The sequence below is a fragment of the Xenopus laevis genome, chromosome 9_10S, assembly GCF_017654675.1.
Source record: "Xenopus laevis strain J_2021 chromosome 9_10S, Xenopus_laevis_v10.1, whole genome shotgun sequence".
NCBI lineage: Eukaryota > Metazoa > Chordata > Amphibia > Anura > Pipidae > Xenopus > Xenopus laevis.
Genome location: NC_054388.1, coordinates 721799 through 747478, shown reverse-complemented (window position 1 = coordinate 747478; position 25680 = coordinate 721799). Strand labels below are relative to the sequence as shown.

Genomic DNA, 25680 nt, shown 5'->3' with positions numbered 1-25680 from the left:
ATTTTGGTTGTTACATGAGGCACTCACAATGGATTATGTTCTCATTGCTGAGATCCCACATCAGCTGTGACATTGGCTGGAGGAAAAAGCACAACTGTCAACTCTGCAGACATTTGGTCCATTAATAAAGCCAAAGAAATCACAAGAATATTCAGAGTATAAGAACAAAGAGGGAATTCATGTACACATTTACACACCAATAAATATTTTACATACGAGCCAGGAATAAGCTGTATCCTTAGTGATGTCATCCACTATTGTAACAAGTAATCTACCCCCCATTATAAAATAGGAAGACCATTAGAAGTCATTTTGCACTTAGCCTCAGTATTCCCCACACGATTCCCCGTATAAAAACATTTTCACTAAACTGCACAAATAAATACATGAACTCACATTTTTAAAAAGCAAGAATGTTTCCTTATTTATGAAATATTCGAATATAAAAAAGCGTGAATTAATAAAACCGCAGGTCGAAGGAAAACTTTTCTTTAATGTAAGGAATTTTCATTCTGGACACGCTAAGAAAGAGGCAAGCATGTGTTGCTTAGCAACCCACGAAAGAGGATGTGCAGTGTCCTGCAGTACCGGGGAGACCCGTATGTTGCTGGGGGACACATGGACTTGGCCATACACGGGCAGATTAAAGCTGCCAATATAAGTGTATGGGGGCTTCTGACGGGTCTCCCCGATTGATATCTGGGCAAGATATCGATTGGGGAGGTTTCATTTTTCTGCTGATCAAGGACATCATTGGCTAGTTGATGCGGTTCCACGACTTGTTGGCGCCGATTCTCTTCGCTATAATCTAATCAGGCCCAATGTTCGGGTTAACCCGATATCACATCAATATGGCATTGGAGGGCATATTGGGGAAAGATCTGCTCGTTTGGCCACCTCACCAGAGGCCGTCTTAGGTTTTGTCTTTGAGATTCGTATAAGATCACTGGGGGCAATGTAACGAGATGCAAATATGCCGCATGTTTGTGAAAGTTCTTATTCCTCCAGGTCATGGTATATCTATAGAAATAAGTCAAATCAACTGGACTTGCTGCGTTACTAAGTGTTAATAAGCTTAAGTGTTACTAAGTGTTAGTGCATTAATAAGTGTTATTATGAAGCACATTTACTAAGGGTCGAATTTCGAAGTTAAAAAACATCGAAATTCGACCATCGAATTTGATACTTTGATAGTCAAAGTATTTTTTTGATAGAAAACGGCAGTTCGATTGAACGATTTAATCCTTCGTATCGAACGATTCGAAGGATCGTACAAAAAAAACCCTTTGACTTCTAAAAATGTAGCCAAGGAGAGGTTCTAGGAGGTCCCCATAGGCTAAACAGCAATTCGGCAGGTTGGAGAAGTCGACGTTTTTTAAAAAGACAGTACTTCGATTTTCGAATGGTCGAATTTGTGAAGTTTTTTTAATTCAAATCGAATTTTGGCCTATTCGATGGTCAGGATATCCAAAAACTACTTTGAAATTCAACGTTTTTGAATTCGAAAATTCACTTCGACCCTTAGTAAATGGGCCCCTAAGTGTTGGTACGCCCTATCAACTGGTGGCAGTCAGCTGCTTGAAAACACCTATTGGTTGCCAGGGGATACTAGATCTGGTGCCTTTACCTTACCAGATTATTCATTGGATGACTATGTAGTGGACTTAGTCCCCCAGAGATCCCAACGAATGCAGGTGAATGCCATTATATGTACAGTATGTTGTGAAGCATTTGAACATCATGTTTATGTTTGCACTCTAATAAAAAGACAGTAAGAATCATTTCCGGGTGTGAATACAAACCACCATGTTTTTTTGTTGCACATTTGTATTATGCCCATAACAGCTGGCGTAGATTCCGGTGCCCACACTGCCCCTGTCGCAATTCTAGAATGAATTCATGAAGGGATACAACCTTAATGTTCATACGCTTGTGCCAGGGGAAGCATTAAATGGCTGGTACTTGATTGCCATTCGCTCAGCAGAAATGTTCATATAATAAGAGACCCCTCATCAGACATTCCGTGTATACAAGATTCAATCCCTACTTGTAATACAAATACATAGAATAATTACACAGACACACTGAGCATTCTGTTTCTTTTTTACTTATATTATGGCATCAGCTCATATTGACATGCCCAGCAAGAATGGCTGCAATGGGCGCTACTATGGCCCCCTACCCAATGAGAGAAATCTCCACTGACACCGCCACTGATATTCTATATCTTTTCCAAGGTCACGAATGGCTGACATGGGAATCAAGGATCCCTGCAGTGAAAGCTACATGTTCTCTGTATATTCTATTTCCCAGGTAATGATAATAATAATGCAAATTAAACAACCGGAAACAACAATGTGTGTCTATGTGTTTTGCTCCTGTGTTGTGTATTCGTGGAGTCTTTACATGCCAACGGCAAGTTCACATTATTTACTGACCGCAGTTACATTTCTCTGCTAATTATGGGAATTTGTATATGTGGTTTCACAGCAGAACCAATTAAAATAAAGGGGACATAGTATCCATTATGCAGCCAATAACTGTGTATACTGCTGTGTGCTGAGATCTAGTTGTATTTGGACACAAGACTGTAAGTTCTATTGGGCAGGACCCTCTTTATTGGTACTACTAATAACATTAATAATGATATATGTGACTGGCATGAGACCCATCCTTTGCACGTTACCTGGGCATTCTGCTAATGCTTTGTGTCACCCCCACATTACAGTTCACCCCTCTGCCATCGATTTGGCAAAGAAAAGCAGTTAATAAAGAGAGTTAGGGAAATGTTGGGGAAATGTGACGGCTTTCTTTTCAATCTAATTAGGATCAGGACCCAAGGAAACCTTCTGCTAATAGTGGCGGGTGCAGGCGCCCAGTGGAGCTACTGGAGCATGAAATGAAGTGTGAGCTTTATGCTTCATGCTCCACCTGCTCTTGCACCAATAGGGTTATTCTACCCTCGACTGGTGGGGCCAACATTGATTACAGGGTCTAGAACGGGTTAAAGGTAAATAAAAGATGACATGTGACTATCATGTGAGAAACAGTCATGTCTCAGATCAGTGGAGCACAAAACTGATTTGTTTGCAGGCACTACCAATGAAGATTGTATTCAATTGTCAGCCCAGTAGGACCTCTGTGAATCACATCAAAGACAAATGTTACCATGATGTCACTAGCAGAGAAATAAATGGCATTAAGGTCAAAGTGGCACACGATATACTAACTGGCATCCACTGGCCATAACCAAAACCCCACTTTGCAGATTAATACAACTGGGTCCTGGGGTTCCCTTGGCTCTGATTCCCCATGACTCTTACTACTGGCTGACATTACACAAACAGAATTATATGATGATATTATGAGGTTACAACATAATCTGGGTGAGTGAGTGAAACATTAACATATTGTGGGTTCCTTTGTTTTGTTCTGAGACTAAACAACTGTGTATATGTCACCTCCGACTCACATGAGTCATTATTTTTATAGAGACGTATCTAGATCAAATACTGGGTCATTTATCAACACTGGGCAAATTTGCCCATGGGCAGTAACCAATGGCAACCAATCAGATTGCTGCATTCATTGTCCTACTTGCAGCTGGCTTCAAAAAGCTAATCACTGATTGGTTGCTATAGGTAACTGCCCATGGGCAAATTTGCCCAGTGTTGATAAATTAGCCCCAGTTGTGTCTACTTCTCTATTTGTGCCCCAAACAGGACAATGTAGGATCCACTGAAAGATAAAAAAGGTAAACTGCCTCCACAGTTTTGCTTAGGGATGCACCGAATCCAGGATTCGGTTCGGGATTCGGCCAGGATTCGGCCTTTTTCAGCAGGATTCGGATTCGCCCGAATCCTTCTGCCTGGCCGAACCGAATCCGAATCCTAATTTGCATATGCAAATTAGGGGCGTGAGGGAAATTGCGTGACTTTTTGTCAGAAAAAAAAGGAAGTAAAAAATGTTTTCCCCTTCCCACCCCTAATTTGCATATGAAAATTAGGGTTCGGATTCGGTTCGGTATTCAGCCGAATCTTTAGTGAAGGATTCAGGGGTTCGGCCGAATCCAAAAAAGGGGATTCGGTGCATCCCTAGTTTTGCTCCCAAAAATCTGAAAATCACCTTTGTCAGGAGACGATTATTCCATGAGACTCATTGAAGGCAAAACGGGCAGACAACACATTGCATTTTTTATTTTGTTTTAAAGGCCAAGGTTCATTCTCTCTGTCTTCTCTAGGATAATCTGTAACAGGGTGACAGGGTAACGAGGCTCGTTTTGTTAGGTGCCACTTAGACAAAACACACACTTTATTTACACTGCACCAACCAACAGCAGAGATCATGCCCCTTTCTCTTTCAATGATTTTCTTCATTGGACACCTATTCAAATATGTCAGTAAATTAGTGCAAAAAAAGGCCCTTTGGGGAAAGAACTATTTATTGGATGGGACTATTCTGCCTTACACTGGATGAGCTAAAACTTAGGCCAGAGACACTTGGACAACCGCTCCTTTTCGTCTCCTATGTAACCATTCAATTGTTATTATTTATACCCATGACACTAAAACACACACTAAAAATTTTTCATTTGATCAATTTATACTATGGGAGAAGGGCATTCTGTAATTCAGAGCTTTCTGGATAACAGGTTTCCAGATAACGAATCCCCTAAATGTATAAAAGCCACTAAAGTTATCAGACATACAACATTGAATGAATATACAGAAGCTGTTTCATTGAATTGAATTGGTGCCCACGAGTCTTGCATTTAGCTGCCATTCCGCATGAATTATACTTTTAATGGGGAATGTATAGGGTGAATATTAATTGCAAGTAAAGATTTAAAATGTAAGCAAGTGCCTTGTCCTTTAAATACTGCGGGGAGCCATCCTTCTAGGAAAACTGAGAGGCTCTTGTCTATTTTTGGCCAGCAAGGCTATAAACAGAGAATGTGGAGGCCTCAGGCTAAACAGCTGTGGAAAAATGATAATAAAATATGCTAAAAATAAAATGGGAAAAGAAGTTTGTTGGAGAGGTGAGAGGTGCCTATTTTGTATTCCCTTGGCTGATGCGTTGCCATTTGTGTTGCTAGTGGGGGGCCCACTGTGTTTGTTCTCCCACAACAAGGCCATGACCAGAGGCAAGTGCGAGTGCTATTCGCATGCAAGACGTCATTTTATTCATATACCCAGGGAAAGTTTGTGCTTGGCTAAAGGCTTTAAGCTGGACAGAAAGGCTGGAAATCTGCACTCGGCATCATTTCTCATGACAAGTTGATGCCATTCTTGTTGACACAATAAACCACCAAAATCCTCTGTCTGCAAAATGGGTGCAGTTAATATAGGGAAGATTGAAGGGGTTTGCACCAGTAACAATATATTCCTTATTGGCAATGTCATGTTAATGTTATTCTTTATTTACTTCACAGTCCTTCTGTACTGAAAATGACATTGTAATATTCAAAGGGGGGCCCACAATATGGCTGATGGCTCAATAGTTGTTTTAGAATGAATTCTTTATTTTCTATTGTATAAAGAATATGGACCTTATTAAAATACCTTATTTCTTTAGCCAGTCTGAAGGTTCCTGCATTTGAGTTGCACAACCGTAACCTCTAACCACACTCACACTCAGATTATCACAATACATAATGTTGGAATATTTAGATTTGGAGCTCAGAACCAAAGGAAGAAAAGTAGCATAAAGAATTATAGTAAAATGCATCAATTTTTATATTAAAAAGCATCAACTGTTTTCTTCGTGCAATTTTTTTAATCACATTATATGGAAAGAGAAGAAGTGCGGTTCCTCTATACGTGTCTGTACATAGGTATATAAGAGAACTAGACACACATCACTGTTCTGACATACAGAAATCTAAAAGCCTAATTATATATATTTATTTGGCTTTGCTTTATTTCCGTATAGATTCTGTGAAGGTACCGTTGGCTTAGCCTACGGTGACATACGGCAGAGACCTAACTGGGTAGAGACCTAAATGGGTAGAGGTCTAATTGGGTAGAGGTCTAATTGGGTAGAGGTCCAATTGGGTAGAGGTCCAATTGGGTAGAGGTCCAATTGGGTAGAGGTCCAATTGGGTAGAGGTCCAATTGGGTAGAGGTCCAATTGGGTAGTGTTCCAATTGGGTAGAGGCCCAATTGGGTAGAGGTCTAATTGGGTAGACTAACCTGTACCCAACTCACTGACCCACAGTCCACACCAGGATCCAGCTGGACCCCCTACCAATTCAACCCATGAAAGCTTTACCCACAACCTTACCGACTACCCCCAGGGCCATCACGACACCAGAAGTGACATTGTCATAACCGCATCTGAAAAAAGCAATATGGTGGGAAGGAAGGCGGAGAAGCCTCCTTTGTAACAACCCAACCCAGTTGCAGTAGTGGATCTGCATTTTCTACACACCCAATGGCAGCCTTCTTGGCAGGCAAAAAAACAGCTCTGAAGGAATCTCACACCAGAGCTACGTGAAGAGCTCTGTAAACCCACTTTTTATATTGGCCTTTTGCCCCATTTCAACCATACTGTCCAGTCCATTGGGCACATGGGACAAATCAAGGGTTAGTTTCAAAAGATGATATTATGATCATGGTGGATCACAGATGATTTAATCTGCTGATGCGCCATGCTGATGGGTGCAGGGTGCATCACCAGATAAGGAAGGAAATATAATCTGCAGTTCTGATGGAATGGGCTGTAGGCAAATAGTTGGAAAAATAGAAGGTGCCCCATGCATGCCTGAGGATTTAAAGGAAGCACAAACTACTTCTACTGTGAATTATATTCTCAAGTGGATGTTTTTAAGTGTACATATGGACTTCTCAAATGAACAAATGAAATAGAAAAAAATATTTATGTTACCAACACTGAAAGCTGTGAGTTGGTGGGAGTTGCATCATGGAGCAGTTTTGCTGAGCATGCTGGAAGCTAGAGGGAAGGATCAAGCACAATCAGACTTGCCTTTTAATTATGAATACTACCTTCATCCTAGAGGGGAGCATGCCAACACACACAGGACAATGTTCCTTACAAAGGGGGGCATTTATTTAGATATAATAACACATTTTCAAACAAAAGCATGTAACATTCTTACACAAAGGGTCTACAAATATGAAGGCTCAATATGAAGGCTCAATAGTGGTGTGAAAAAGCCTGTAAAAAAGCCTAAGTAATCTTGGTATATGGTAACTACTAATGAAAACTAAGCAGAGGAGTACATATATTCACAATCTCAATGTAACATAATCTCTGGCACCCAACTTGGGCAGTGAGATTGGTCCCGAGGATTGGTCTCCACATCTGCCCTTGAATAATGACTTATCCATTCCATCCACCATTTCTATGAAACACAGTCACACGAGTGCAAGACCTTCTGGCCCAAAGCAAGTCAACTCCCCTTAATTAAACTGCTGATAAATGATCTATCTTTGTATACGTAAGGCAACATAACATTACTTATTCAAGAAGAATATTCTTTCAGGATACCAATAATGAATTACCGTATTCCCAATTTGCCCTTGAATATCGGCACCATGGAAAAAATCCCCTTCTTGCCCTAATATGAAGATATTATGAGTTGACAAATGATCAGGGTAACTGACAGATTTTGTATGTACAAAAAGGGTACACAACTGCCCTTCCTTTAAAAGAAACCTGACACATGTACACACTTTATATTTGCAACACAGGTGACATAGAGATCCACCCTTTATATCTGAAAGAGATGTGGAAGGTACCAATGTAACTTAGAATGATACACTGATTTCAAATACGTTATATAGTATGTGCAAGCAGCATTAATATCAGTGTATATTTCGGCACCCCTGTAATGCAGGGACGTAAAGCCCCATTTTTGTGGTCCCCATTTGTACTTGCCATTCACCTCATCTTAATTGAGGGGCGTTTTGAGGACATAGCACTACCCAGGGAGACATACCTCTGCGTGCATTCTCTTCACGCCACTCAGATTAAGCAAATCACAACTCATTTAAATTCTGTCCTTCCACGAAAACCTCCGTACCCCACTCGGCATCCACAAGATGCACCAAGGTCATGCGTTCCCCAATCTCTAGTCCATGCTCAATGCTCCAGTATGTCTCAAAAATACCTCTTAGAATGAAAAGAGCCATCAGAACCAAACACGTATGCATAAACCTAAGCCGGGTTTTTGTGAATCGAGATTAGCTACATCCACAATGTCATGCGTTTCTCGCTTTCCTTTTCCTCCAACCTTCAAAATTTCCAGACCAGCAGCGAGCCTACAAGCCTATACGTCACCCTCGTAACAAGCTGGGTTCAGTCCATACATCCAAACCCAACGGTTGGAAAGACAGTGAAAAAGAGCAAAGTTGGGTTCACTTACCCAAAAGCATTCTTGATTACGGCTTGTTGTCTCGTCTCCCGAAATCGCTATCTGATTTAGCAGAGCGACTGCATTTGTTCCCGGATCCTTGGAGCTGCCTCTGATGGAGAGGCGACTGGCCTCCAATTCGTTCACCTTCCCAAATGATACACTTATACCTCAATTAAAAGCTTAATGCTCTACTGATCTCTGCCTAGAGGAGGTAAACAAGCTGCACTCTCTCCGCAGCCACTGGCCCTTCCTTTAACCCAATCACCAAGCGCAGATGGAGAAATTAGCCAGTGTAGCCTCTCCCAGCTGAGAGCTCTGCAAACCAAAAGATACTGTATTAACATACAAATCGGATGGGAGTTCTGATGGGGGGTGTCGAGGAAGAGAGAGAGACAAGTCACAAGGCACTCCTCATCTTCTCTCATACTGAGGGCATGCCACTTCTCCCTCATATCATTCCCAGCCCTGCCATCATTTAGTCATTGGAATAAGACTGGAAAATGCTATGCCTCTCGGAACCACCACAACCAGTTTCCTAAAGGTAATGCAACTTTTATTCATCCTGTACCTTTAAATGTTCTTTTACACTTTCATTAGAAAAACAGAGCAGTTAGAATGCAAGCTTTTAAACCAAGTTCCTAGCCCTCACTATTACCACTATGTGCATTCATTCTATATACTTTAGGCACAGTTATGTTGTATTTGTCTATATTTCTGTCTGAACTTTAGTTGCTTAGATTAAGTTGTATGGGTCCTTTATTTATTTGTATTTTGTATATATCTGTACCTCCCTTTTGCTAATGTTGGTGTTCACAGGAGTCTGGCATGCTCTGGACCTTCCTGGTACCAACTACCATTGAGGTTTCTTTTTGTACTGGGTTCATTCCATGTGAATAATCATTTCCCCGTCAGGCAACCATTGCCAACCCTAGATTTTACACTTATTATAGCAAAAGAAAAATGATTTACACAGACTTTAGTGTCTTTGCATTGGCCTTTGTAAGGAGTAAGTCCCGGCAGGGCTACACAATACTAAAAAAAACAGCAAACCCCCACCCATCAGACTGACCAAAAAGAGCAATAGGGGATATTCTTTGTCTGCCCCGGGAAATCTACACAGAACTCTTTAAAAGAATAGAGGTACGTGGCTGTAGCATTATAGCTTTACCGTCTAAGTAACAGAGGTTAATGCTTTTTCATTTGGGATTAAAGGGGTTAAATCGGCAGCATGGCAGCTCCCACACAAGTCAATCTGTGAAATGACTATGACATCACTTCTTTTACACGCTTAGCAAAGCGACTGGCACATCTGTGACGTAGTACAGCATTGGTCTGCCTTACAGTTGCCTCTATTAAGGGATTTGGCAAGAGTTAGACTGTAGGGCTGTAACGCCTGAAAGAACTCATAAATGGGCAAAATAACTCATTTTAATGGTAGAAAAACAAGCCAGCTGCTGTGCCCAATAGATTGCTGTGCCCAACAGATGCTGCCAGTGCTCTCAACTGGAGGCAACATCATCTCTCATCCTATTACAGTTGCACAACTCTACACCCGCTATAACATTTTATAATAAGCTCAGTTGGGGCCACATTGTAACACTGTATGGCTCTCACACTGAGTGAACAATACACAGCACAATATATATATATATATATATATATATATATATATATATCGCACATGGATTCCTGAGCATGCAGAAATAAGCCCAATGTAGGGGCAAATTTATACAGAGGCAAATCAACAAAAAATGTCCCGTGCAAGTACCAAATGTGTGTTTGTTCTCGGGTTGTGTAGTGAACTGTATAGTCACACTTTAACAACGAATGGCCCTCATAATAGAGAAACAAACACTGTTCCAAACAGCCTACAATCTACAGATTTGTCTGCAGACAAATACACTGGAGATTATCTAGACGTGCGACTGGTTCTCTAAGAATGATGGGAGCAGTAGTTCAGCGCAGCTGGTGTTCATATGCATATGTATGCCTGAGTCTGTGTCTAATAGCCCTATTATTTAGACCCATTTGCCAGCTTCACCCTCTAACCTTAAATAAGCGGGGGGAACATTTAGGGAAACATTAGCTTTCTGGTACCATCCTACTTACAAAACTGAGACTAGAGGATGTGCCCCCAGGTGGCAAGCAGTCACTTGGCATGACGGAACCCCTATAAATTGACTTCAGATTGCAGAGATGACCCTCATTTCAATAAGCATTGTTTGTGCCCGCAGCAGCCCCTACAGGATTCAATGGGGGTCACCTTGCAAGAAATGTCCTGATCATCCCATTATATGCATCACTTGTTCTCAAAGGATCCTATTCACTGAAGAACAATGGACATTACAGATCATTAAATACCATTAAAGCACAATCAGGAACCATAATGGGTTTTATACTCTAGTGACTTCAGCCACTGTGGAGCAGCTCCGACAAAGACCTGGAGCTAATGATAGCATCTACTCAAACATCTACTCCTGATTTTTGCTCTTCTTTAGGAAGTGGTGGGATTTTTTTTTTTACCCAAGTCCAGGGTGTTGTGAAAGACAAAATAGAGAAAAGTTAACAAATGCTGCAATACATCTTTGTTTTCTTGGCATCATTAAGTGCAATGGAGATTGGCGTTCCCGTTTGGTTTTATCTCAAGGGGGAAGAATGTACAAAGAGTTTTCATTTCTATGAAATATCCCCCCTCTGTGCATGTATTATACACAAATGCTGCCCCAGTCATACTGCTTACTGGTGGGTTGCAAGGCACCAGGTGAAGTTCTCATGCAAACAGTAGACTCAACATCATTTTTGGCCACCGCAGCATTGCCAATCATCTCATGCATGACCATCGAAAATCATTTCATGCACACATACTCCTCCTGGGGAAATAGGAAAGGGCTAAGAAGAAGATATCTCAATATACATGAGTTAATATAAAGCCTGTGATACCAGTATATGACATGAAGTACCTGACTAAATGCAACCTCCTCAAATAAGGCATTATTAAAGCTCCTACCCATTCTACACAGACCTGAGACCAGCAAAGAAAGTAGTTTTCCCTCTAATAGACTGTGCTGTAAGAACGAAGGCCTGTGTTTAGAGGCCTATATATCATGCTGCCACGGGGAAATTTAATACCCTAACTTTTTAATCATGCTGCCTAAAAATCAGATGCCAGTGACTCCATAGTTGGGGAGATAGGATCTGGATGCAGATGGATGACTGCCTCTATTTGGGAAAGGCATCTCTTTGCGAGGAACGATGATGATGGAGCCGTCCTGTGTTATTGTCCACAGGGGAGCTATCTGTGCTCATTACCCAAGAGAGAGCTATTGACTGCTCCCTGGGCTTTCTCAGATTTCATTTTCAATTAGCCACAAGGCAATCTCGCTCTGAAACAATGCTAACGTTGTTTAAGCCTCTCCGCTGAAAATCAATGCACCTGTCAGACATGCTATGGCAGAGAGATATGGACTTGCTTTACAGTAGCCATCCTGGCGCTGTTTTATTTTTCAACATTTTGCCCAATCCCTTCACTTATATACTAACAGAACTCACTAGATACATATGATTTGATTCACCTGTAAAGAAAGGTGCAACTCTTTGTACTCCATTGTGCTGGAAGCCCACGCCAACCCATTCCCGTGATACTAACATTGCAGCTGGATGTGAGCAGATAAGACCTGGGTATTGAGGGGATTTAATCAATACACCGGGACACATGGCAATGGTTTCAAAGATAAAACAAACTGAGTATTTACATCACTACCTGCATTTTATTCATTTTAAACTCTTTAATTCACTAAAATTGAGTGGTTTGGCTAATTGCATTAGAACCCTACAGTGTTGCCCATTTGGATTTTATTGGTAACAATCATTTCTGTTGAGCCAATATTGCACCAGGCATTGCCCCCATTTGCTGCACTGGGTCATATTTAGAGGGTTAGTGTTTGGGGGCTTCTCTCCGCATGAAATGCTTCTCATTCTCTTAACAGCAGACCATTAAATTGCAGCACCACGAGAGCCAAAATATGACACCTTGTATTTTACAGAGGCCCTGAAATAATTGGCTATGGAATCACTAGTGAGGATCACAAGCCATGCTTATATTGCTTGTGATTTACTGTCTCGCCACATAAAAAGCTTTGCCTTCTAACAGTAAATCAAAGTGACAGGTCTCTGCCAAACAGACACATCTTTTCCGCCCCACTCTTGCCTAATGCACGGCCTGGGTATTATTCTAATAAAAGCCTCGGCCTCACTAAAACCACATATTTACATTTGTACCAATAGGCAGTGCATGATGGGATATCATTACAAGATTCTCCACTCATCATGTTCTGCAGGGTGTCTATTTTACCTAGTCATGAGCACCCCATGACTTGGTCAGGAGGAGAATATGGCACCCCAATCATCCCTTCTAATTCATCTTATGTTGTACGTTATCTACACACTGATGATGAGACTGATGGTTATCCCATGTAGGAAAGGCTTGGGTGCCACAAGAAGGGTGCCATTGGGACATTATTCTCTTTGTTGCAGTCAACTTTATGTTTTCAGCTAGCCAGGACAGCCTACATAATCTTTCAAATTTATATAAATATATTTAAACTGTTCTACTAAACTGATGATTTTTTCCCCTGGAGTTGCTGTTCCACCTCAGTATGCAGATAAAGAGAGGGGAGAGCTTTTCTGCAATCTCTGCTCCGTTACAGCCTATGAACCTGCAGATCAGGCCTTTCTTTGGGTCATTAAGCTCATTCCATGTCTGGGTGCCTGCAGATAAGGCAATGTTTCTTACAGCTGGCTTTTTAGGACATCTGAGGGCCAACACAACAGTATTGCAGTCTCCACACTCTCTGCATCTCTGTAAGACTCCAGCTCTAAAAAAAACCAGCCAAGTGTAGATGTGAAAAAACAGAGACGGTGGAAAAAAGCTGCTTAGAGACTGTGATCTGAAATCAATACCTTTTATTTAAAGAAATAAAAGCTGCTCACAGTTAATTTGAGTCCAGGGCAAGGAGCTGAAATGAGAATCTGAAACCGCAGAATGTGGAAAGAAAATGTCTACGAATGAACCATTTCACAGAATTTTTTTTCCAGAGAGAAGAAGACACTAGATCCAGAGGTTTTGCTACAGGAGAAAGAAAGATATCACCTGGCCTGCCAAATGTTACGCACAGAGGATTCTAGGTAGACAAAGGCAGTGTTAAAGGCTTTGCCCTGCTCTGATACTAAATAATATATTTGATCTCTTGACTAATTTTAATGAAACTAAAATCACATCAAGAGCTTTTTTCTTTATATATCAGTGTAACACTTATATGGCTGAACATGATCCAACAATCTGGAATGAAGAACATATGAAGGGCAGATGTGAAAAATTCCCACAACTTGTATCATATACATTCCTCTCCTTATAGACTGGAAGCTCTAATGAGCAGGGCCCTCTTGTACTTATCAGTATTTGTATATATTTGGTGTATATCCCGTTCTTCACCACATGTCTAAAGGCAAGATCTGGAAAACTGCTTTTCATCACAAATCTTTCTGCCTCATCATGTATTTGCCAACCAGGACTTTCACTTGAGGGACTTATCCTGGTGAGTTCATAACTGGTTTTTGTTATTACTGTTCCGGCTGGAATAGAAACACTACCATTTCTGTCCCCCTTTTCTCAATTTCTCTTAGTTAATCTCTTCATTAAATGAAACAGTACTGTTGAACAAGGCATGTTGTCATCTTAATTTAAAAATAATGGTGGCACCTCTGCTGGCTGAGGCAAGTGCTGCTGGATGGCAAAAGACACAGGGATTGTAGACAATAACATTTTTCCTATAAAATAATTTATATTGTTGGGGGAAGTGAAAAATCCACAGATCCCTGTTCAATGTTCAAAGCACTAGGATATCCATGTAATTAACAGGATACAAAATACAGCAGGATCCTCTTTAAGAAAAAAGCTGCATAGCATTTTGGGAAGAGGATAAACCTAAATCAGAAGAGTTGAATCTTCTAATATGGACAGATAGTTATAAAGATCTCCAGTTCCAGCTCAGCAATCTGGCTTTAGGCTCAGCTAAAAACAAAAAACTAGTGCTACAATTGATTAAATATACTCTTTTTTTGCAAATGGCTGCTTGATTTACCCTTGTCTGGTTCATCCTGAGCTTCTCTGCAATTTTTTGGGTAAGGTATTTTCCTGTAACCCAGTCTGAACGAATCAGTCTCATAAAATAAGTCAACCGTGCCAGTCAAATGAAGTCTACACATTCCATTTTGGAGGCCAGCTGAGTCTTGTGGAAGGCGCTGCCAGGATTTGGCTTTAGGATATGGAAGCATTAGCATAGGCCTGGCTTCACCCTGTACCCACAAAAATGGAACAGGCCAAATAAAGATACATTTCCTCTAGTTATTTGAGAAACCCTATCAAGAACAGACTTTGATTTGCTTGCTTGGAGGTCTTACCAGATCCGTGCATTTCTCAAGTACAACAGACAAAATTCATTGTAGATAATTCATTAGACAAGTCTAAAACATCAAAAGGCAGCCATGGCTTTAGAGAACAAAGATAAGGCACCCAGTAATCCAGTTTGGCTTAATAGAAACATTATACACCACAAACATTCACTATTTTCTATGTGAAATTTGAATAAAACAAAATGAATAGGATGTTTGAAGTATGCAGATCTAATCTATAATGGCTTTCACGAGTCTAACACTTATATTTCTTTAATTCAACCTTAGGTCCATAACCATAGGAAACAAAGTGTAGAGTTTATACCCAGCAGCTCAAAAATAGAATCAACAGTCAGTCCATCAGACGTCTTTAATGGGAGACTAATAACAGAGTAAATAATGGACCTGACCTGTATGTTTAATATGGCACAAAGGGTGTCCTGCAATTTGACATAATTGATTCCAGCCTTTGCTGCAGAGCTGCTGTGAGAATCTGTATACTCTGTGTATATAAATGGTGAGTATATAAATATAGTGCAAGGACAGGATCAAGAATACAAGCTATGTACACAATGGGTTTTGTTTTGTGTATGGAAGAAATAAGGGAGAAGAAAGGACACAATGCTGGTTACCTCTGCTGCTGCTGCTGCATTTAGCACTACACTGCACATTCACACTGCTGACAAGGACACAAAATGTGGGTCATAATTATGCAAATGATAAATATTGTCTGATTCAGCTTCTGAAAAAATAAGACCTAGTATATATTATTTCACAAGGAGCAACCGATGCTTGTTATTTGGACTGTGTCTATGGCAGTGACAATAGTGATGCACAATTAAATGTTACTTAATTATAGAACCAGTGATAAACATCCAGGAATATAGCACACCCGGGATTTTGCTGGACTCCTCCCAGGTACAACCATGGTGATAAAAACAAGCCTTTTTATCTCACTTGAATAGGAAATACACTGCCGCCGAGTCTTTTGCCAGTAAGTGGGTATAGACTGGAAATGCACAGGGAAACACTGCCAAAAAAACACTAGAAATGTTCCGTTTTGGTTACGTCCTCTAGAATAAATCAAAGGACGGGTATGGGACCTGTTATCCAGAATGTTTGGGACCTGGGTGTTTCCAGGTAACAGATCTTACCTTAAGTCTACTAAAAAATATTTAAACATTAAATAAACCCAATAGGCTGGTTTTGCTTCCAATAAGAGTTAATTATATCTTAGTTGGGATCAAGTACAAGCGACTGTTTTATTATTACACAGAAAAAAGAAATCATTTTTAAATATGTGGATTATGTGGATAACATGGAGTCTATGGGAGTTGGCCATTCTGTAATTCTGAGCTTTCTGTAAAACAGGTTTTCGGATAACAGATCCCCTAGCTGTACTCACATTTTAGACTGGCCGGCCAGTCATTCGTTTCTATTTCTTATTGTTACTGCACGGCCTCTTAAGTTCATTCCGATGGTTTGACTTCACGTGCTGTTGGGTTGTCATCAACGTTAATTGGATCTAACCACACAGATCGGTACAGTATACAGAACATTGATTGGATGCCAACTTCAATAGGTTCTGCTTGAATCCAGCTAATGGAGCTTGTTCTGGTTCCATCAGATTCAGGATGGGAGTCCGAATATGTTGAAAGCAACAACTGCCTCGACTAATCTGCTAACAATCATGACAATAACAAATGGTACATTATGCATAAATATCCTTAATAAGTTCTATTTCATTCATACAATAGCATCCCATGATGAAGTGAATATGATCAAATTTAAAGTGAGTAACATGTAAATTGTGGCTGGAGTCCATGCTTCACATCAGAACATAAATGTTCAGTTCAGTTATTATTTTGGAGCTATCGGGCCACTCAATCAGTCAGAGAATAGATAAGAAAAATAATTATTGGGAGTTTCTAATAGTTATAGTTTCCTGCTGTCAACATATCCAATATGTTATTCATGGATATAATTCGGAGGGGGTTGGACAGTCAACAAAATCTCAGTAAGTGAGGCTATTCTTTTACATTTTACTGTCCATCCCCCAGAAGAATAAGCAAATAACCTAATCAATAACAAATAAAGAGAAATATAAATTCATGTGCATGGCTCAACATCTGTAGAAGTCTTTGGCAAAATGGAGCGCTGCTAAGTACAAACCAGCTCCTAGTGTGTCATAAGGATTTGCCATATTGCACGTGGCCCCTCTCCATCACCCAAAACAAAAAAATCTTCCAAATCTTTGGAACCCTTGACTTGATTTTAACTAGTCAGGCTCGTCGTTGCTCCATGAATTTGCAGATATGGCCTGACTGGCAGATTAATTGGGTCTACTTCTGAGTACAAGGGAACCATGGGCAGTCTGAGAGATCAGAGATCACTTCCATTCCAACTGGCTCTTCAAACTCAAGCTGCTGTATCAATACTGATGCCCTGGGTGCCAGAATTGGAGTGAGTGGGGCAATATAATATCACTTAGGGTCTCTGTGTTGTTCCTCAATAGACAACCCTGGTGTGTGAAGTTAAATGAGAATTTCAGACGTATAATGCACAAGTTGAGTGAGGCAACATAAACAGGTTACACAGAGGACAGAATCACTCCATGGCAATAAACCATTAGCAAATCCAATACATTCTAGAGTAAGTATAAAAAATAAAAGTGAGTGGATCCTGTGATGGGCACAAAGGGAGTGGGGAATTAAAGGAGAAGATTGCAGTGTGTCTGGCACAGGGGGAAACACCGCATTCTCAGTGCAATTCTGTTCTTTCAAGCCTCTCCACTTGTTCTAATGATTGCTGTCAGAGCAGATGCACTACATTCATCCACAGAGCTTTGTTCTCTTAAATAACCTCTTACTGCCACTCTATTTAACATCTTCACTGCCAGATACGCTGCCAGCCCTCCACACCAGTCCAAATCATCTTTATATCCCATCTTCCTTTTAGTACAGTGAAACTTCAATTTTACATCCGTCAATTTTACGTTTTCCTTCATTTTACACAAATTTTTTGTAGTCCCACCTATATATATACATATATACATATATATATATATATATATATATATATATATAGAGAAATACATATATATATATATAATGCATAATGCATTTCCCTGATTTTACATTTTCACAGATATTGCACCATTTTTTTATCGTCCCCTGTTAAACATAAAAATGGAGGTTCTACTGTATAATGGAAGAATTTTTCCATTTGACTATAGATCCTGAGCGGCTTATTTTACCAAATACGCAATATTCAGACGCCTGGGATGCTGATTGGCACAGGCAAGTCAAATCCATATTAAAGGCATAGAGCAGGGAAAATCAGAGGTGTCCTGACAATAGATTCGATTATTCCTTTTGTGTCCTACAGTCCAGCTTTATGAATCAGCACAAAGAGCAAATATTTAGCTTTATTCTATGAGCAGAGAGTGAAAACTGCAGGTGACAGCTCGGCAGCACTATCGTGGGTGGATTTCTGTAGAGTGGGTATAATTCTATAGATTTTATTGCACAGTAGGTACCTAAAGGTGCACCCCACGCACTTCACAAGAGAAAAGCAGAGCAACAAGACAAGTGAGCCCATTGAACTTCCGCAGTTTTGTCAACAACTGTATCATTTAACCAAATAACTGAGATTTCATCATGTGAGTTCCGCTGCCACCTTCAATGGACGCTAATAATTATAATAGGTGAGATTATTACTTTGGAATGGAAATGGGGCACATCCAGTCTCCTTGTAACCAAGAGCCCATGCAGTGTGGGAGATATTAGCATAATTACATTTGCATAATGCTGTATCCAGAGAAATGAACGGCTCCTTCATGCTCAGCTGGGTGGCAGGAATGGGGTAACTATCAGTATAAGTATCAGTATAAGCTCCCATATGGGAACACTGTTATACAATGACTCTCAAGATTGGGAAGCTTCAAACTTTCACACCTGACATTCCCAAGGGGTAATATATGCCTATAAGAAGGAATCCAATGACATTTGTGTTCAAATCTGAAATGTGTGAACTCCTATTTCATTAGCTTCACATGAATTGATTTAAACATGATCTAAATTGGCATTCACAATGTTAGAAGGGCCATACTTTCCCTTTCTATGTTAATGTGTTCCCTGGCAGTTCTTTAGTTGGCATGGGGTGTCTGCTGTCCCTGGTCTTAAAAAAAAGGGGGAATAACCACTTGAACCCCACTTGCTGATGAGGCTGGTTGGTGCCAAACATGGGAAATCCCTGAGGAAGATCAGTATGATGTTATTGAAACGTTGGAATTTCTTTTGTTTGTCTATTAAAATCAGTTACTCACCGTTTATAAGGAAATCATTTATATAATTAACCGTTTCCATCTCATGATGCCACGAACGCTGGTGCAATAGTGTCACCATTACACCAGAGTAGATTTCCCTGTCCACTAATGCACAGCCCTCAAATCTCTGAAGCAGAGCAAATTTCTCTTCCTTGGCCATAAATTAGGATAGGTTTCTTGGAGCACAATTGGTAAACAGAGCAGTGTTCATAATAAAAAATATTAACACACAGGATCCAGTATGATTGTGTCTAATTCCCTTCATGGGAAATAATGAAAAGTGGCCATTATCTACAGAAGCAACAAATAAATATATTATACCTTTGACTGGGCGCAGGGCTCCCTTACCATGAACGGAGGGGCTTCTCCCGTGGTTGATCTGCTTGAGGCGTTTCTGGTGGGACTTGCCATTATAATGGATCTGAGCTTGAACAGCAGAGTTTAGTTGAATGTTACAGACGTCACACAGGGTGAAAGACGGCAGCTTTTTCTCCCTCCTCGACTGGAGTTCCAATGCCGGGGTGTCCGTCTGTCCGCTCTCACACATGGGAATGGTAGAGTCAGTGGAATGTGTCAGACTTGCAGGGCGTTTCATAGCTGGAGTGGGGAGAAATAAAAGAACTGAATACTGAGGGTTTTTTTTGGTTACAATTCTTGCACCTGTACTCTTTGTTCTTGGAGTACTAAAAGCATGCTGAAATAATTCTCTAAATGACCCACCCCATAAAGAAGAGTAAAGCAGTCTCAGAAAATGTGCAAGCACTTAGCAACTTCAGTCATTTAAAACAGCAGGAAGACTCAATAAACCCTTAGACAAGCAGAAATTTGCTTTTTTTGTACCACCAAATTCAATTGAACCAGTAGCTTTCCCATATGACGTTGGCTGCTACAGTCCTGCCTAGCAACCTCTTAGCAACCAGGCAGTGCCATGAGTGACAGACTAGAGCCCTATCGCTGTAAGCTTGATCCTACTGCAGCTATGAAACCTTGCACTCCATGCAGCGAATGCACCAAACTGTTTATGAGGCTTAGAAAACCCCCAAAAAGCTTATTAATTGTCCAAAGACATACAGACAACACCATTTATGTCTGTATTCCTTGTAGGCACTGTGAGCTCTGATATTGATTGACCCTATTAACTAGCAATGCAATTAGTTTTTGAAGTCCTAATATAGAATAATGAAGTCTGACGGTGAGCTCCACACACTCATTAATCTATAGCCGCCTGCCTGTGCAAATAAAGAGAACAAAAGGAAACAGGCCGAAGACTTGAAATTGCAGTACCCCAAAACTGGCAGAAGATGGAGTGCTCAGTTTGTAAGCAACCTTCTCTACCGGCTCATGCATTCCGAAAGAGGTGAACATTTGCAAATTTGCAATTGCGCCCTCTGCATTATAAATGCACCCCCCACTCACAGCGGGTTCAAGGTAGGGTGGCATCAGAAAGGCTGCCTCAGAGTGGCAAGGACCCCCAAAACGCCCCGGATTACAAACACTCCCACCTTAGCTGCCAAAGGGTATTGTGGGCTCATTTACTATCATAGTAAAGTCTTGTTGCCAATAGCAACCAATCAGCAATTTGTTTCAAACAGGTCTACTACAAGCTAGGAAATGAAAGTAAAGATCTGGTTGGTTGGTATGGGTAGCTGCATTGGTGCAATATCTATAAATCAACAGTTTCAGTTTGTGTGTCATTAACCAACGAAGGACAAATTTGCACCTACTTTTATGGGGAACTGTTAATATTTAAATTGGTTTATGACCAATGTGAGACCTCAACGACTTCCTCGCAGTGTACTGTATGTAATAAAATTTCATTGGCAAAACTGCCATTTTAAACAACGCTAGCGATTTTAATTACTTTCCCCCTTCAGTGTTTTATGTTCAGTAATGGCAAATGAGCTTTTCTGTGAGAGCTGCTTTCAGTGTGTGTGAATGGGAAGGGATCTGGCAGTTTCATTCCCACTGCCAACTGCTATTACCCGTGGGGGTCACATATGGCAACATAAGGGCAATATGGACAATTCTTCATCTGTATGTACAGTATTAATTATAGATTTGTGGGCCCAAGTATTAGAATTCTCACAATGGTAAAATAAAAGGGGCAGATTTATCAAAGGTCGAAGTGAATTCGAGGGAATTTTCGAAGTAAAAAAATGTGAAAGTAATTTTTTGGACACTTCGACCATTGAATAGGATACTACGACTTCTCTTTAAAAAAACTTTGACTTCAATAGTTGGCCAAATGAAACCTGCCGAAGTGCTATGTTAGCCTATGGGGACCTTCTAATGCATTTTTCTGAAGGTGGCCATACACGGGCCGATAAAAGCTGCCGACAGACTGATATTGGCCCGTGTATGGGGCCCCCCCAACGGGCTTCCCCGATCGAGACCTGGCTGAAAATCGGCCAGATCTCGATCGGATGGGACAAAAAATCCAGTCAGATCGCGGCAGCATCTGTAAGTCGATACTGTCCCGCGATCCGACCGCACGTTCCCATTCGTTAGGATCCGATCGTTGGGCCCTAGGGCCCATGATCGGATCAGCCCCATATTGCCCACCTCAAGGAAACGATCGGATCACTCCGTGTATGGCCACCTTAAGTCTTCACACATTGAAGTAAAATCGTTCGTTCATATGCTACAATCGTTCGATTTAACTTCCAAATTCGGTGAAAAATCCTTTGACTTCGATATTCGAAGTCGAAATATTTTAATTTGATGGTCGAATTTCGAAGTATTTTTTACTTCGACATTCGACCCTTGATAAATCTGCCCCTATGTGTTATTTAATGAATAGATTCAATAAAAGGTTATAAAATGTGGCCAGTTAAAGAATAGAGTAACTGTCTAAAGAAGAATATTAGGCTTCTTCATGCTTGTGTATTGGGTTCAGCCAAACGTGATGTTTTAATCGTTTGCCATAACATTCCATTCCCTGGGCCTCGTGTCAGAATACAAGAAATCCAAATGACAGCCTTTTGGAGAACACCTACCAGGTAAATTGCTTTTTGTACAGTTCTGCAGAAAACAAAGCTCCGTCGCACAGGTATAGAAAAAAAGAAAATGTTATTTTTAGATTTTTATTCTCACTTGCCACTGTACGTACAATTCTTCAGGCACAAAGAAAACTGCCTTTAGAGCTTTGGATTTATGTTCTACTTATAAGGGGGGTAGCAAGGGATTGAAAGGGGTGCTTCACCTTTAAGTTAACTTTTGGTATGTTATAGAATGGCTAAATCTAAGCAGCTTTTCAATTGGTCTTCATTATTTATTTTATAGGTTTTCAAGTAATTGCCACCTTTGTTTGGATCTGTCCAGCTTTCAAAGAGGGTCACTGACCCAATCTAAAAACAAATGTTTTGTAAGGCTACACATTTATTGTTATTGCTACTTTTTATTCCTCATCTTTCTATTCAGGCCTCTCCTATTCATATTCCAGTCTCTTATTCACATCAGTGCATGGTTGCTAGGGGAATTTGCGCCTTAGCAACCAGATACCTGCTGAAATCTTTCATCTTTCTATTCAGGCCTCTCCTATTCATATTCCAGTCTCTGGTTGCTAGGGGAATTTGGACCTTAGCAACAAGCTTGCTGAAATTGCAAACTGGAGATCTGCAGAATAAAAAGCTAAATAACCACAAAATATAAAAAATGAAACCCAAAAGCAATTGTGCCTGGCTGAGAAAATGTATTTTATTTGCGATGGTCTAAAGTATCTTGCCCAATATTATACAGCACACAATTCAAGATTCCACCGCTAAAAATAAGGTTCATTTTATGACAGTATGACTATGAAGATTTTCATTTATACAGGTCATGGTATATCTATATTTATGACAGCACTTTATGGTTTGTAGCCTTGTGCTCATACACTTTCAGGCAGCACAAAAATACACAACGATGTTCTCCACCTTGTTGGCCAAGACAGGCCTCCATGGGCTCATAATGTAGAAGATGGGAGTCCAGCACCAGACACAGTTGTTGCTGAGCAGGATCTGCTTCTGAGACTTATTTTTCATGTAAATAAAAAACACTGTGTCCAGTTTAAATCCAAGTGATGATTTGTTGTCATTGAAAGAATGTGTAACAGTAGCACAATGAAGGTACAAGGCTTGAGGAACACAATGTCCATGACCACTGAGTACCAATGGACGGCGTTGAAAAGATTATACAAGCGACATGAGATTATAAGATTATGTACAGGTCAGTTTAATGCTATAATGAATTGGGAGCAAGTTTCTCTCCAACAAGGCAAAACCTAAATGATTGAGAGTCTTGGACTCTTGGCTCAGGACACTTGACAGACAATCGGGACAGTTGAATCTAGACCTGACCTTCCATGGGATTCGAAGTCCCCAAGTTACCCAAGAACTCGTTGTACACTATTTGTATGACATACTCATTTACACGTGAATGTATAATAATACCAACCATATATATACTGTGTATATATATTCCCCTTCACACCCAAGGCATGAGTGCAGTAACACATTGAAACCTTTTGTAATGACAAAGGTACTTGCATCCATACATGCATAGCAACCTGTGTGTAATGCATTCAATAAGCCTGTTCCAACCCAACAGAACCCTGAAATGAAGAGCAGATAAATGCAGGGTTCTTGGTTGAGTGGTTTGGGTCCAGAGCACTCACACAGAAATACAGCAAACAATCAGCAAAGCTTCAACACAATTTCTCAAAACAGATTTGTATGGGTATTGGTGCCTCCTATCCAAGTAGTAGTGGGTAGTGATGGGTGAATCTGACCCATATTGTCAGAAAATTCACAAAATGGTGAACAATTCACTAAATCCATTGAAGTCTATGGGCGACAATTTTTTTCCTGACATCATTGTGTGAAAAATGTTGCCCATCACTAGTAGTGGGCCCTTCTTACCATGGAACCCTGGGGGGGGGGAAATAATAGCTAGCAGACATGGCCATTTGCCACACAAAAATTGCACGTTCATTGTACTTGGTTTATCAATGAGACAAAATGGATTTTTCATATGTAGTGTTAGCATGTTGCCCAGAAGTATACAGGGGGAAAAAGAACCTTTGCCAACGACTTTATATTTCGGACAAGAAATTTAGGACCCTGAAATAGTAAATATTTGACCTCTAGAGACCGAAGGCCTCATGTGTGAAGCCAATGGAAGTGTGACAAGGACAAAACGCCGCAATCAGCCCTATTTTTGCACTTTTGCAGACCATCTAGTTTGAAGTTACTGTTCTGCAGTAAATGAAGCTGTGTCTGAGCACCTATTCCTATGCTACACTCGGCTTGATGTCGTTCTTACATTAGAGTGCCGTGTACTTTTCCATTAACCCTTTCACAGCTAGCCTTGTGACCAAAACCGGGATTGAGCCGGAGGGGATGCCATCGACTCGAGCCGTACAGATGGCACAGCTGATGGAAGGTAGAAATGTTGCCAAAGTGTTTTCTCTCTCTAGGATTGGCAAGTACATAAATGCTGACCCACGAGAACCAGTGGCCTGCACCCCCTCTGTATCACAAGTTCATTTGTTTATGACTGTCCTATAAATAGCCCAGAAGCCCTTTAGATCTTGTTCAACTACATCTCACCAAACAGCAGAAAGAGTGGTATCCATCCCTGACCTGCACAACCTCACTCTACTGTCCCAGATTTCTCTTTCCTTCACACTCCAGCTACATATCTATTAACCTGCATCACAATCCTCCAGTATCATGCATTTACATTTCAACCCCCTTTATAACCCATAGGCTGCTTGTTCTTGGCTTTCCCTTCTGGTCCCATCTGGAGGCACCGAGTATTATGCTGGGAAAAGGTTCCTACCTGGAGGTGTCCAGCTTCTTCAAGTCCTTCCCTTCTCTTGCTCCTAGGTTCCCCCTCTCTTTTAGCTGCTGCCGCTGGGAGATAAGGACCCGGAGACAGGAATGTGAGCCATGCCACGGCCTTTAAGTCATGTTATGAGGGGGAATTAAGTCAGCTGTTCTACATGAATATTTTATTATTATTATTATTATTGTGTTTCTTTCTGCTTTCCATGCAGTGGGCGAATAGGGGAGAGAAAGGTGGAACTGTCACAGTGGATGGGCGAGGGGTGCCAATTGGCACAGTTTATAGTATGTCTCTCGCTGCCAAGTCATGCCACTGGGTAAGGGACACTGGGCAGTCAAACGGTTTAGGGTTTCCAAAGTACTTGAGTGTGGATAAATCTCTTAACCCCTTCTGTATTTGCAGTCATTCAATAAGCACTTCCTATAAATCAACTAAAATGCTGCGCTAGAGAACATGCCCATAGGCAGAGCCTCTAATTGACTGAAATTTAAACTTATGTTGCAGCTTATATTGTATGTATCCAAATGCTCTAATTCATATACATATATGTATATATTTAAATATGTATGTGCGTGTGTGCGCTGCTTACTGGCTATTACGCGGAACTCTGGACATCTACCATGTCACCTATAATTACTAAATCAATGTATTCAGAGACCTGCAATTTGAATGCATTTACATGCAACGCACAAAAGGTAAA

At 40.7% G+C, this 25680-nt stretch overlaps 1 protein-coding gene across 3 annotated transcripts in view; it reads right to left on the bottom strand.

The window, feature by feature from the left end:
- LOC108702465 (zinc finger protein 385C) overlaps positions 1-25231 on the bottom strand; it is a 49385-nt gene extending 24154 nt beyond the window's left edge. The window contains exons 1-2 of one of the 3 annotated variants that reach the window (XM_041578370.1): positions 24975-25231; positions 19476-19751 (exon numbers count right to left, since the gene is read on the bottom strand). In XM_041578370.1, coding sequence (XP_041434304.1) covers positions 19476-19749 — 274 coding nt within the window. In that variant the 5' untranslated portion in view covers positions 19750-19751; positions 24975-25231. Of the gene's footprint in view, positions 1-8386; positions 9396-19475; positions 19752-24974 lie in introns of those variants that run through there. The other 2 variants (XM_018237937.2, XM_041578371.1) reach the window with 2 other exon arrangements.
- Positions 25232-25680: the final 449 nt, after the last annotated feature.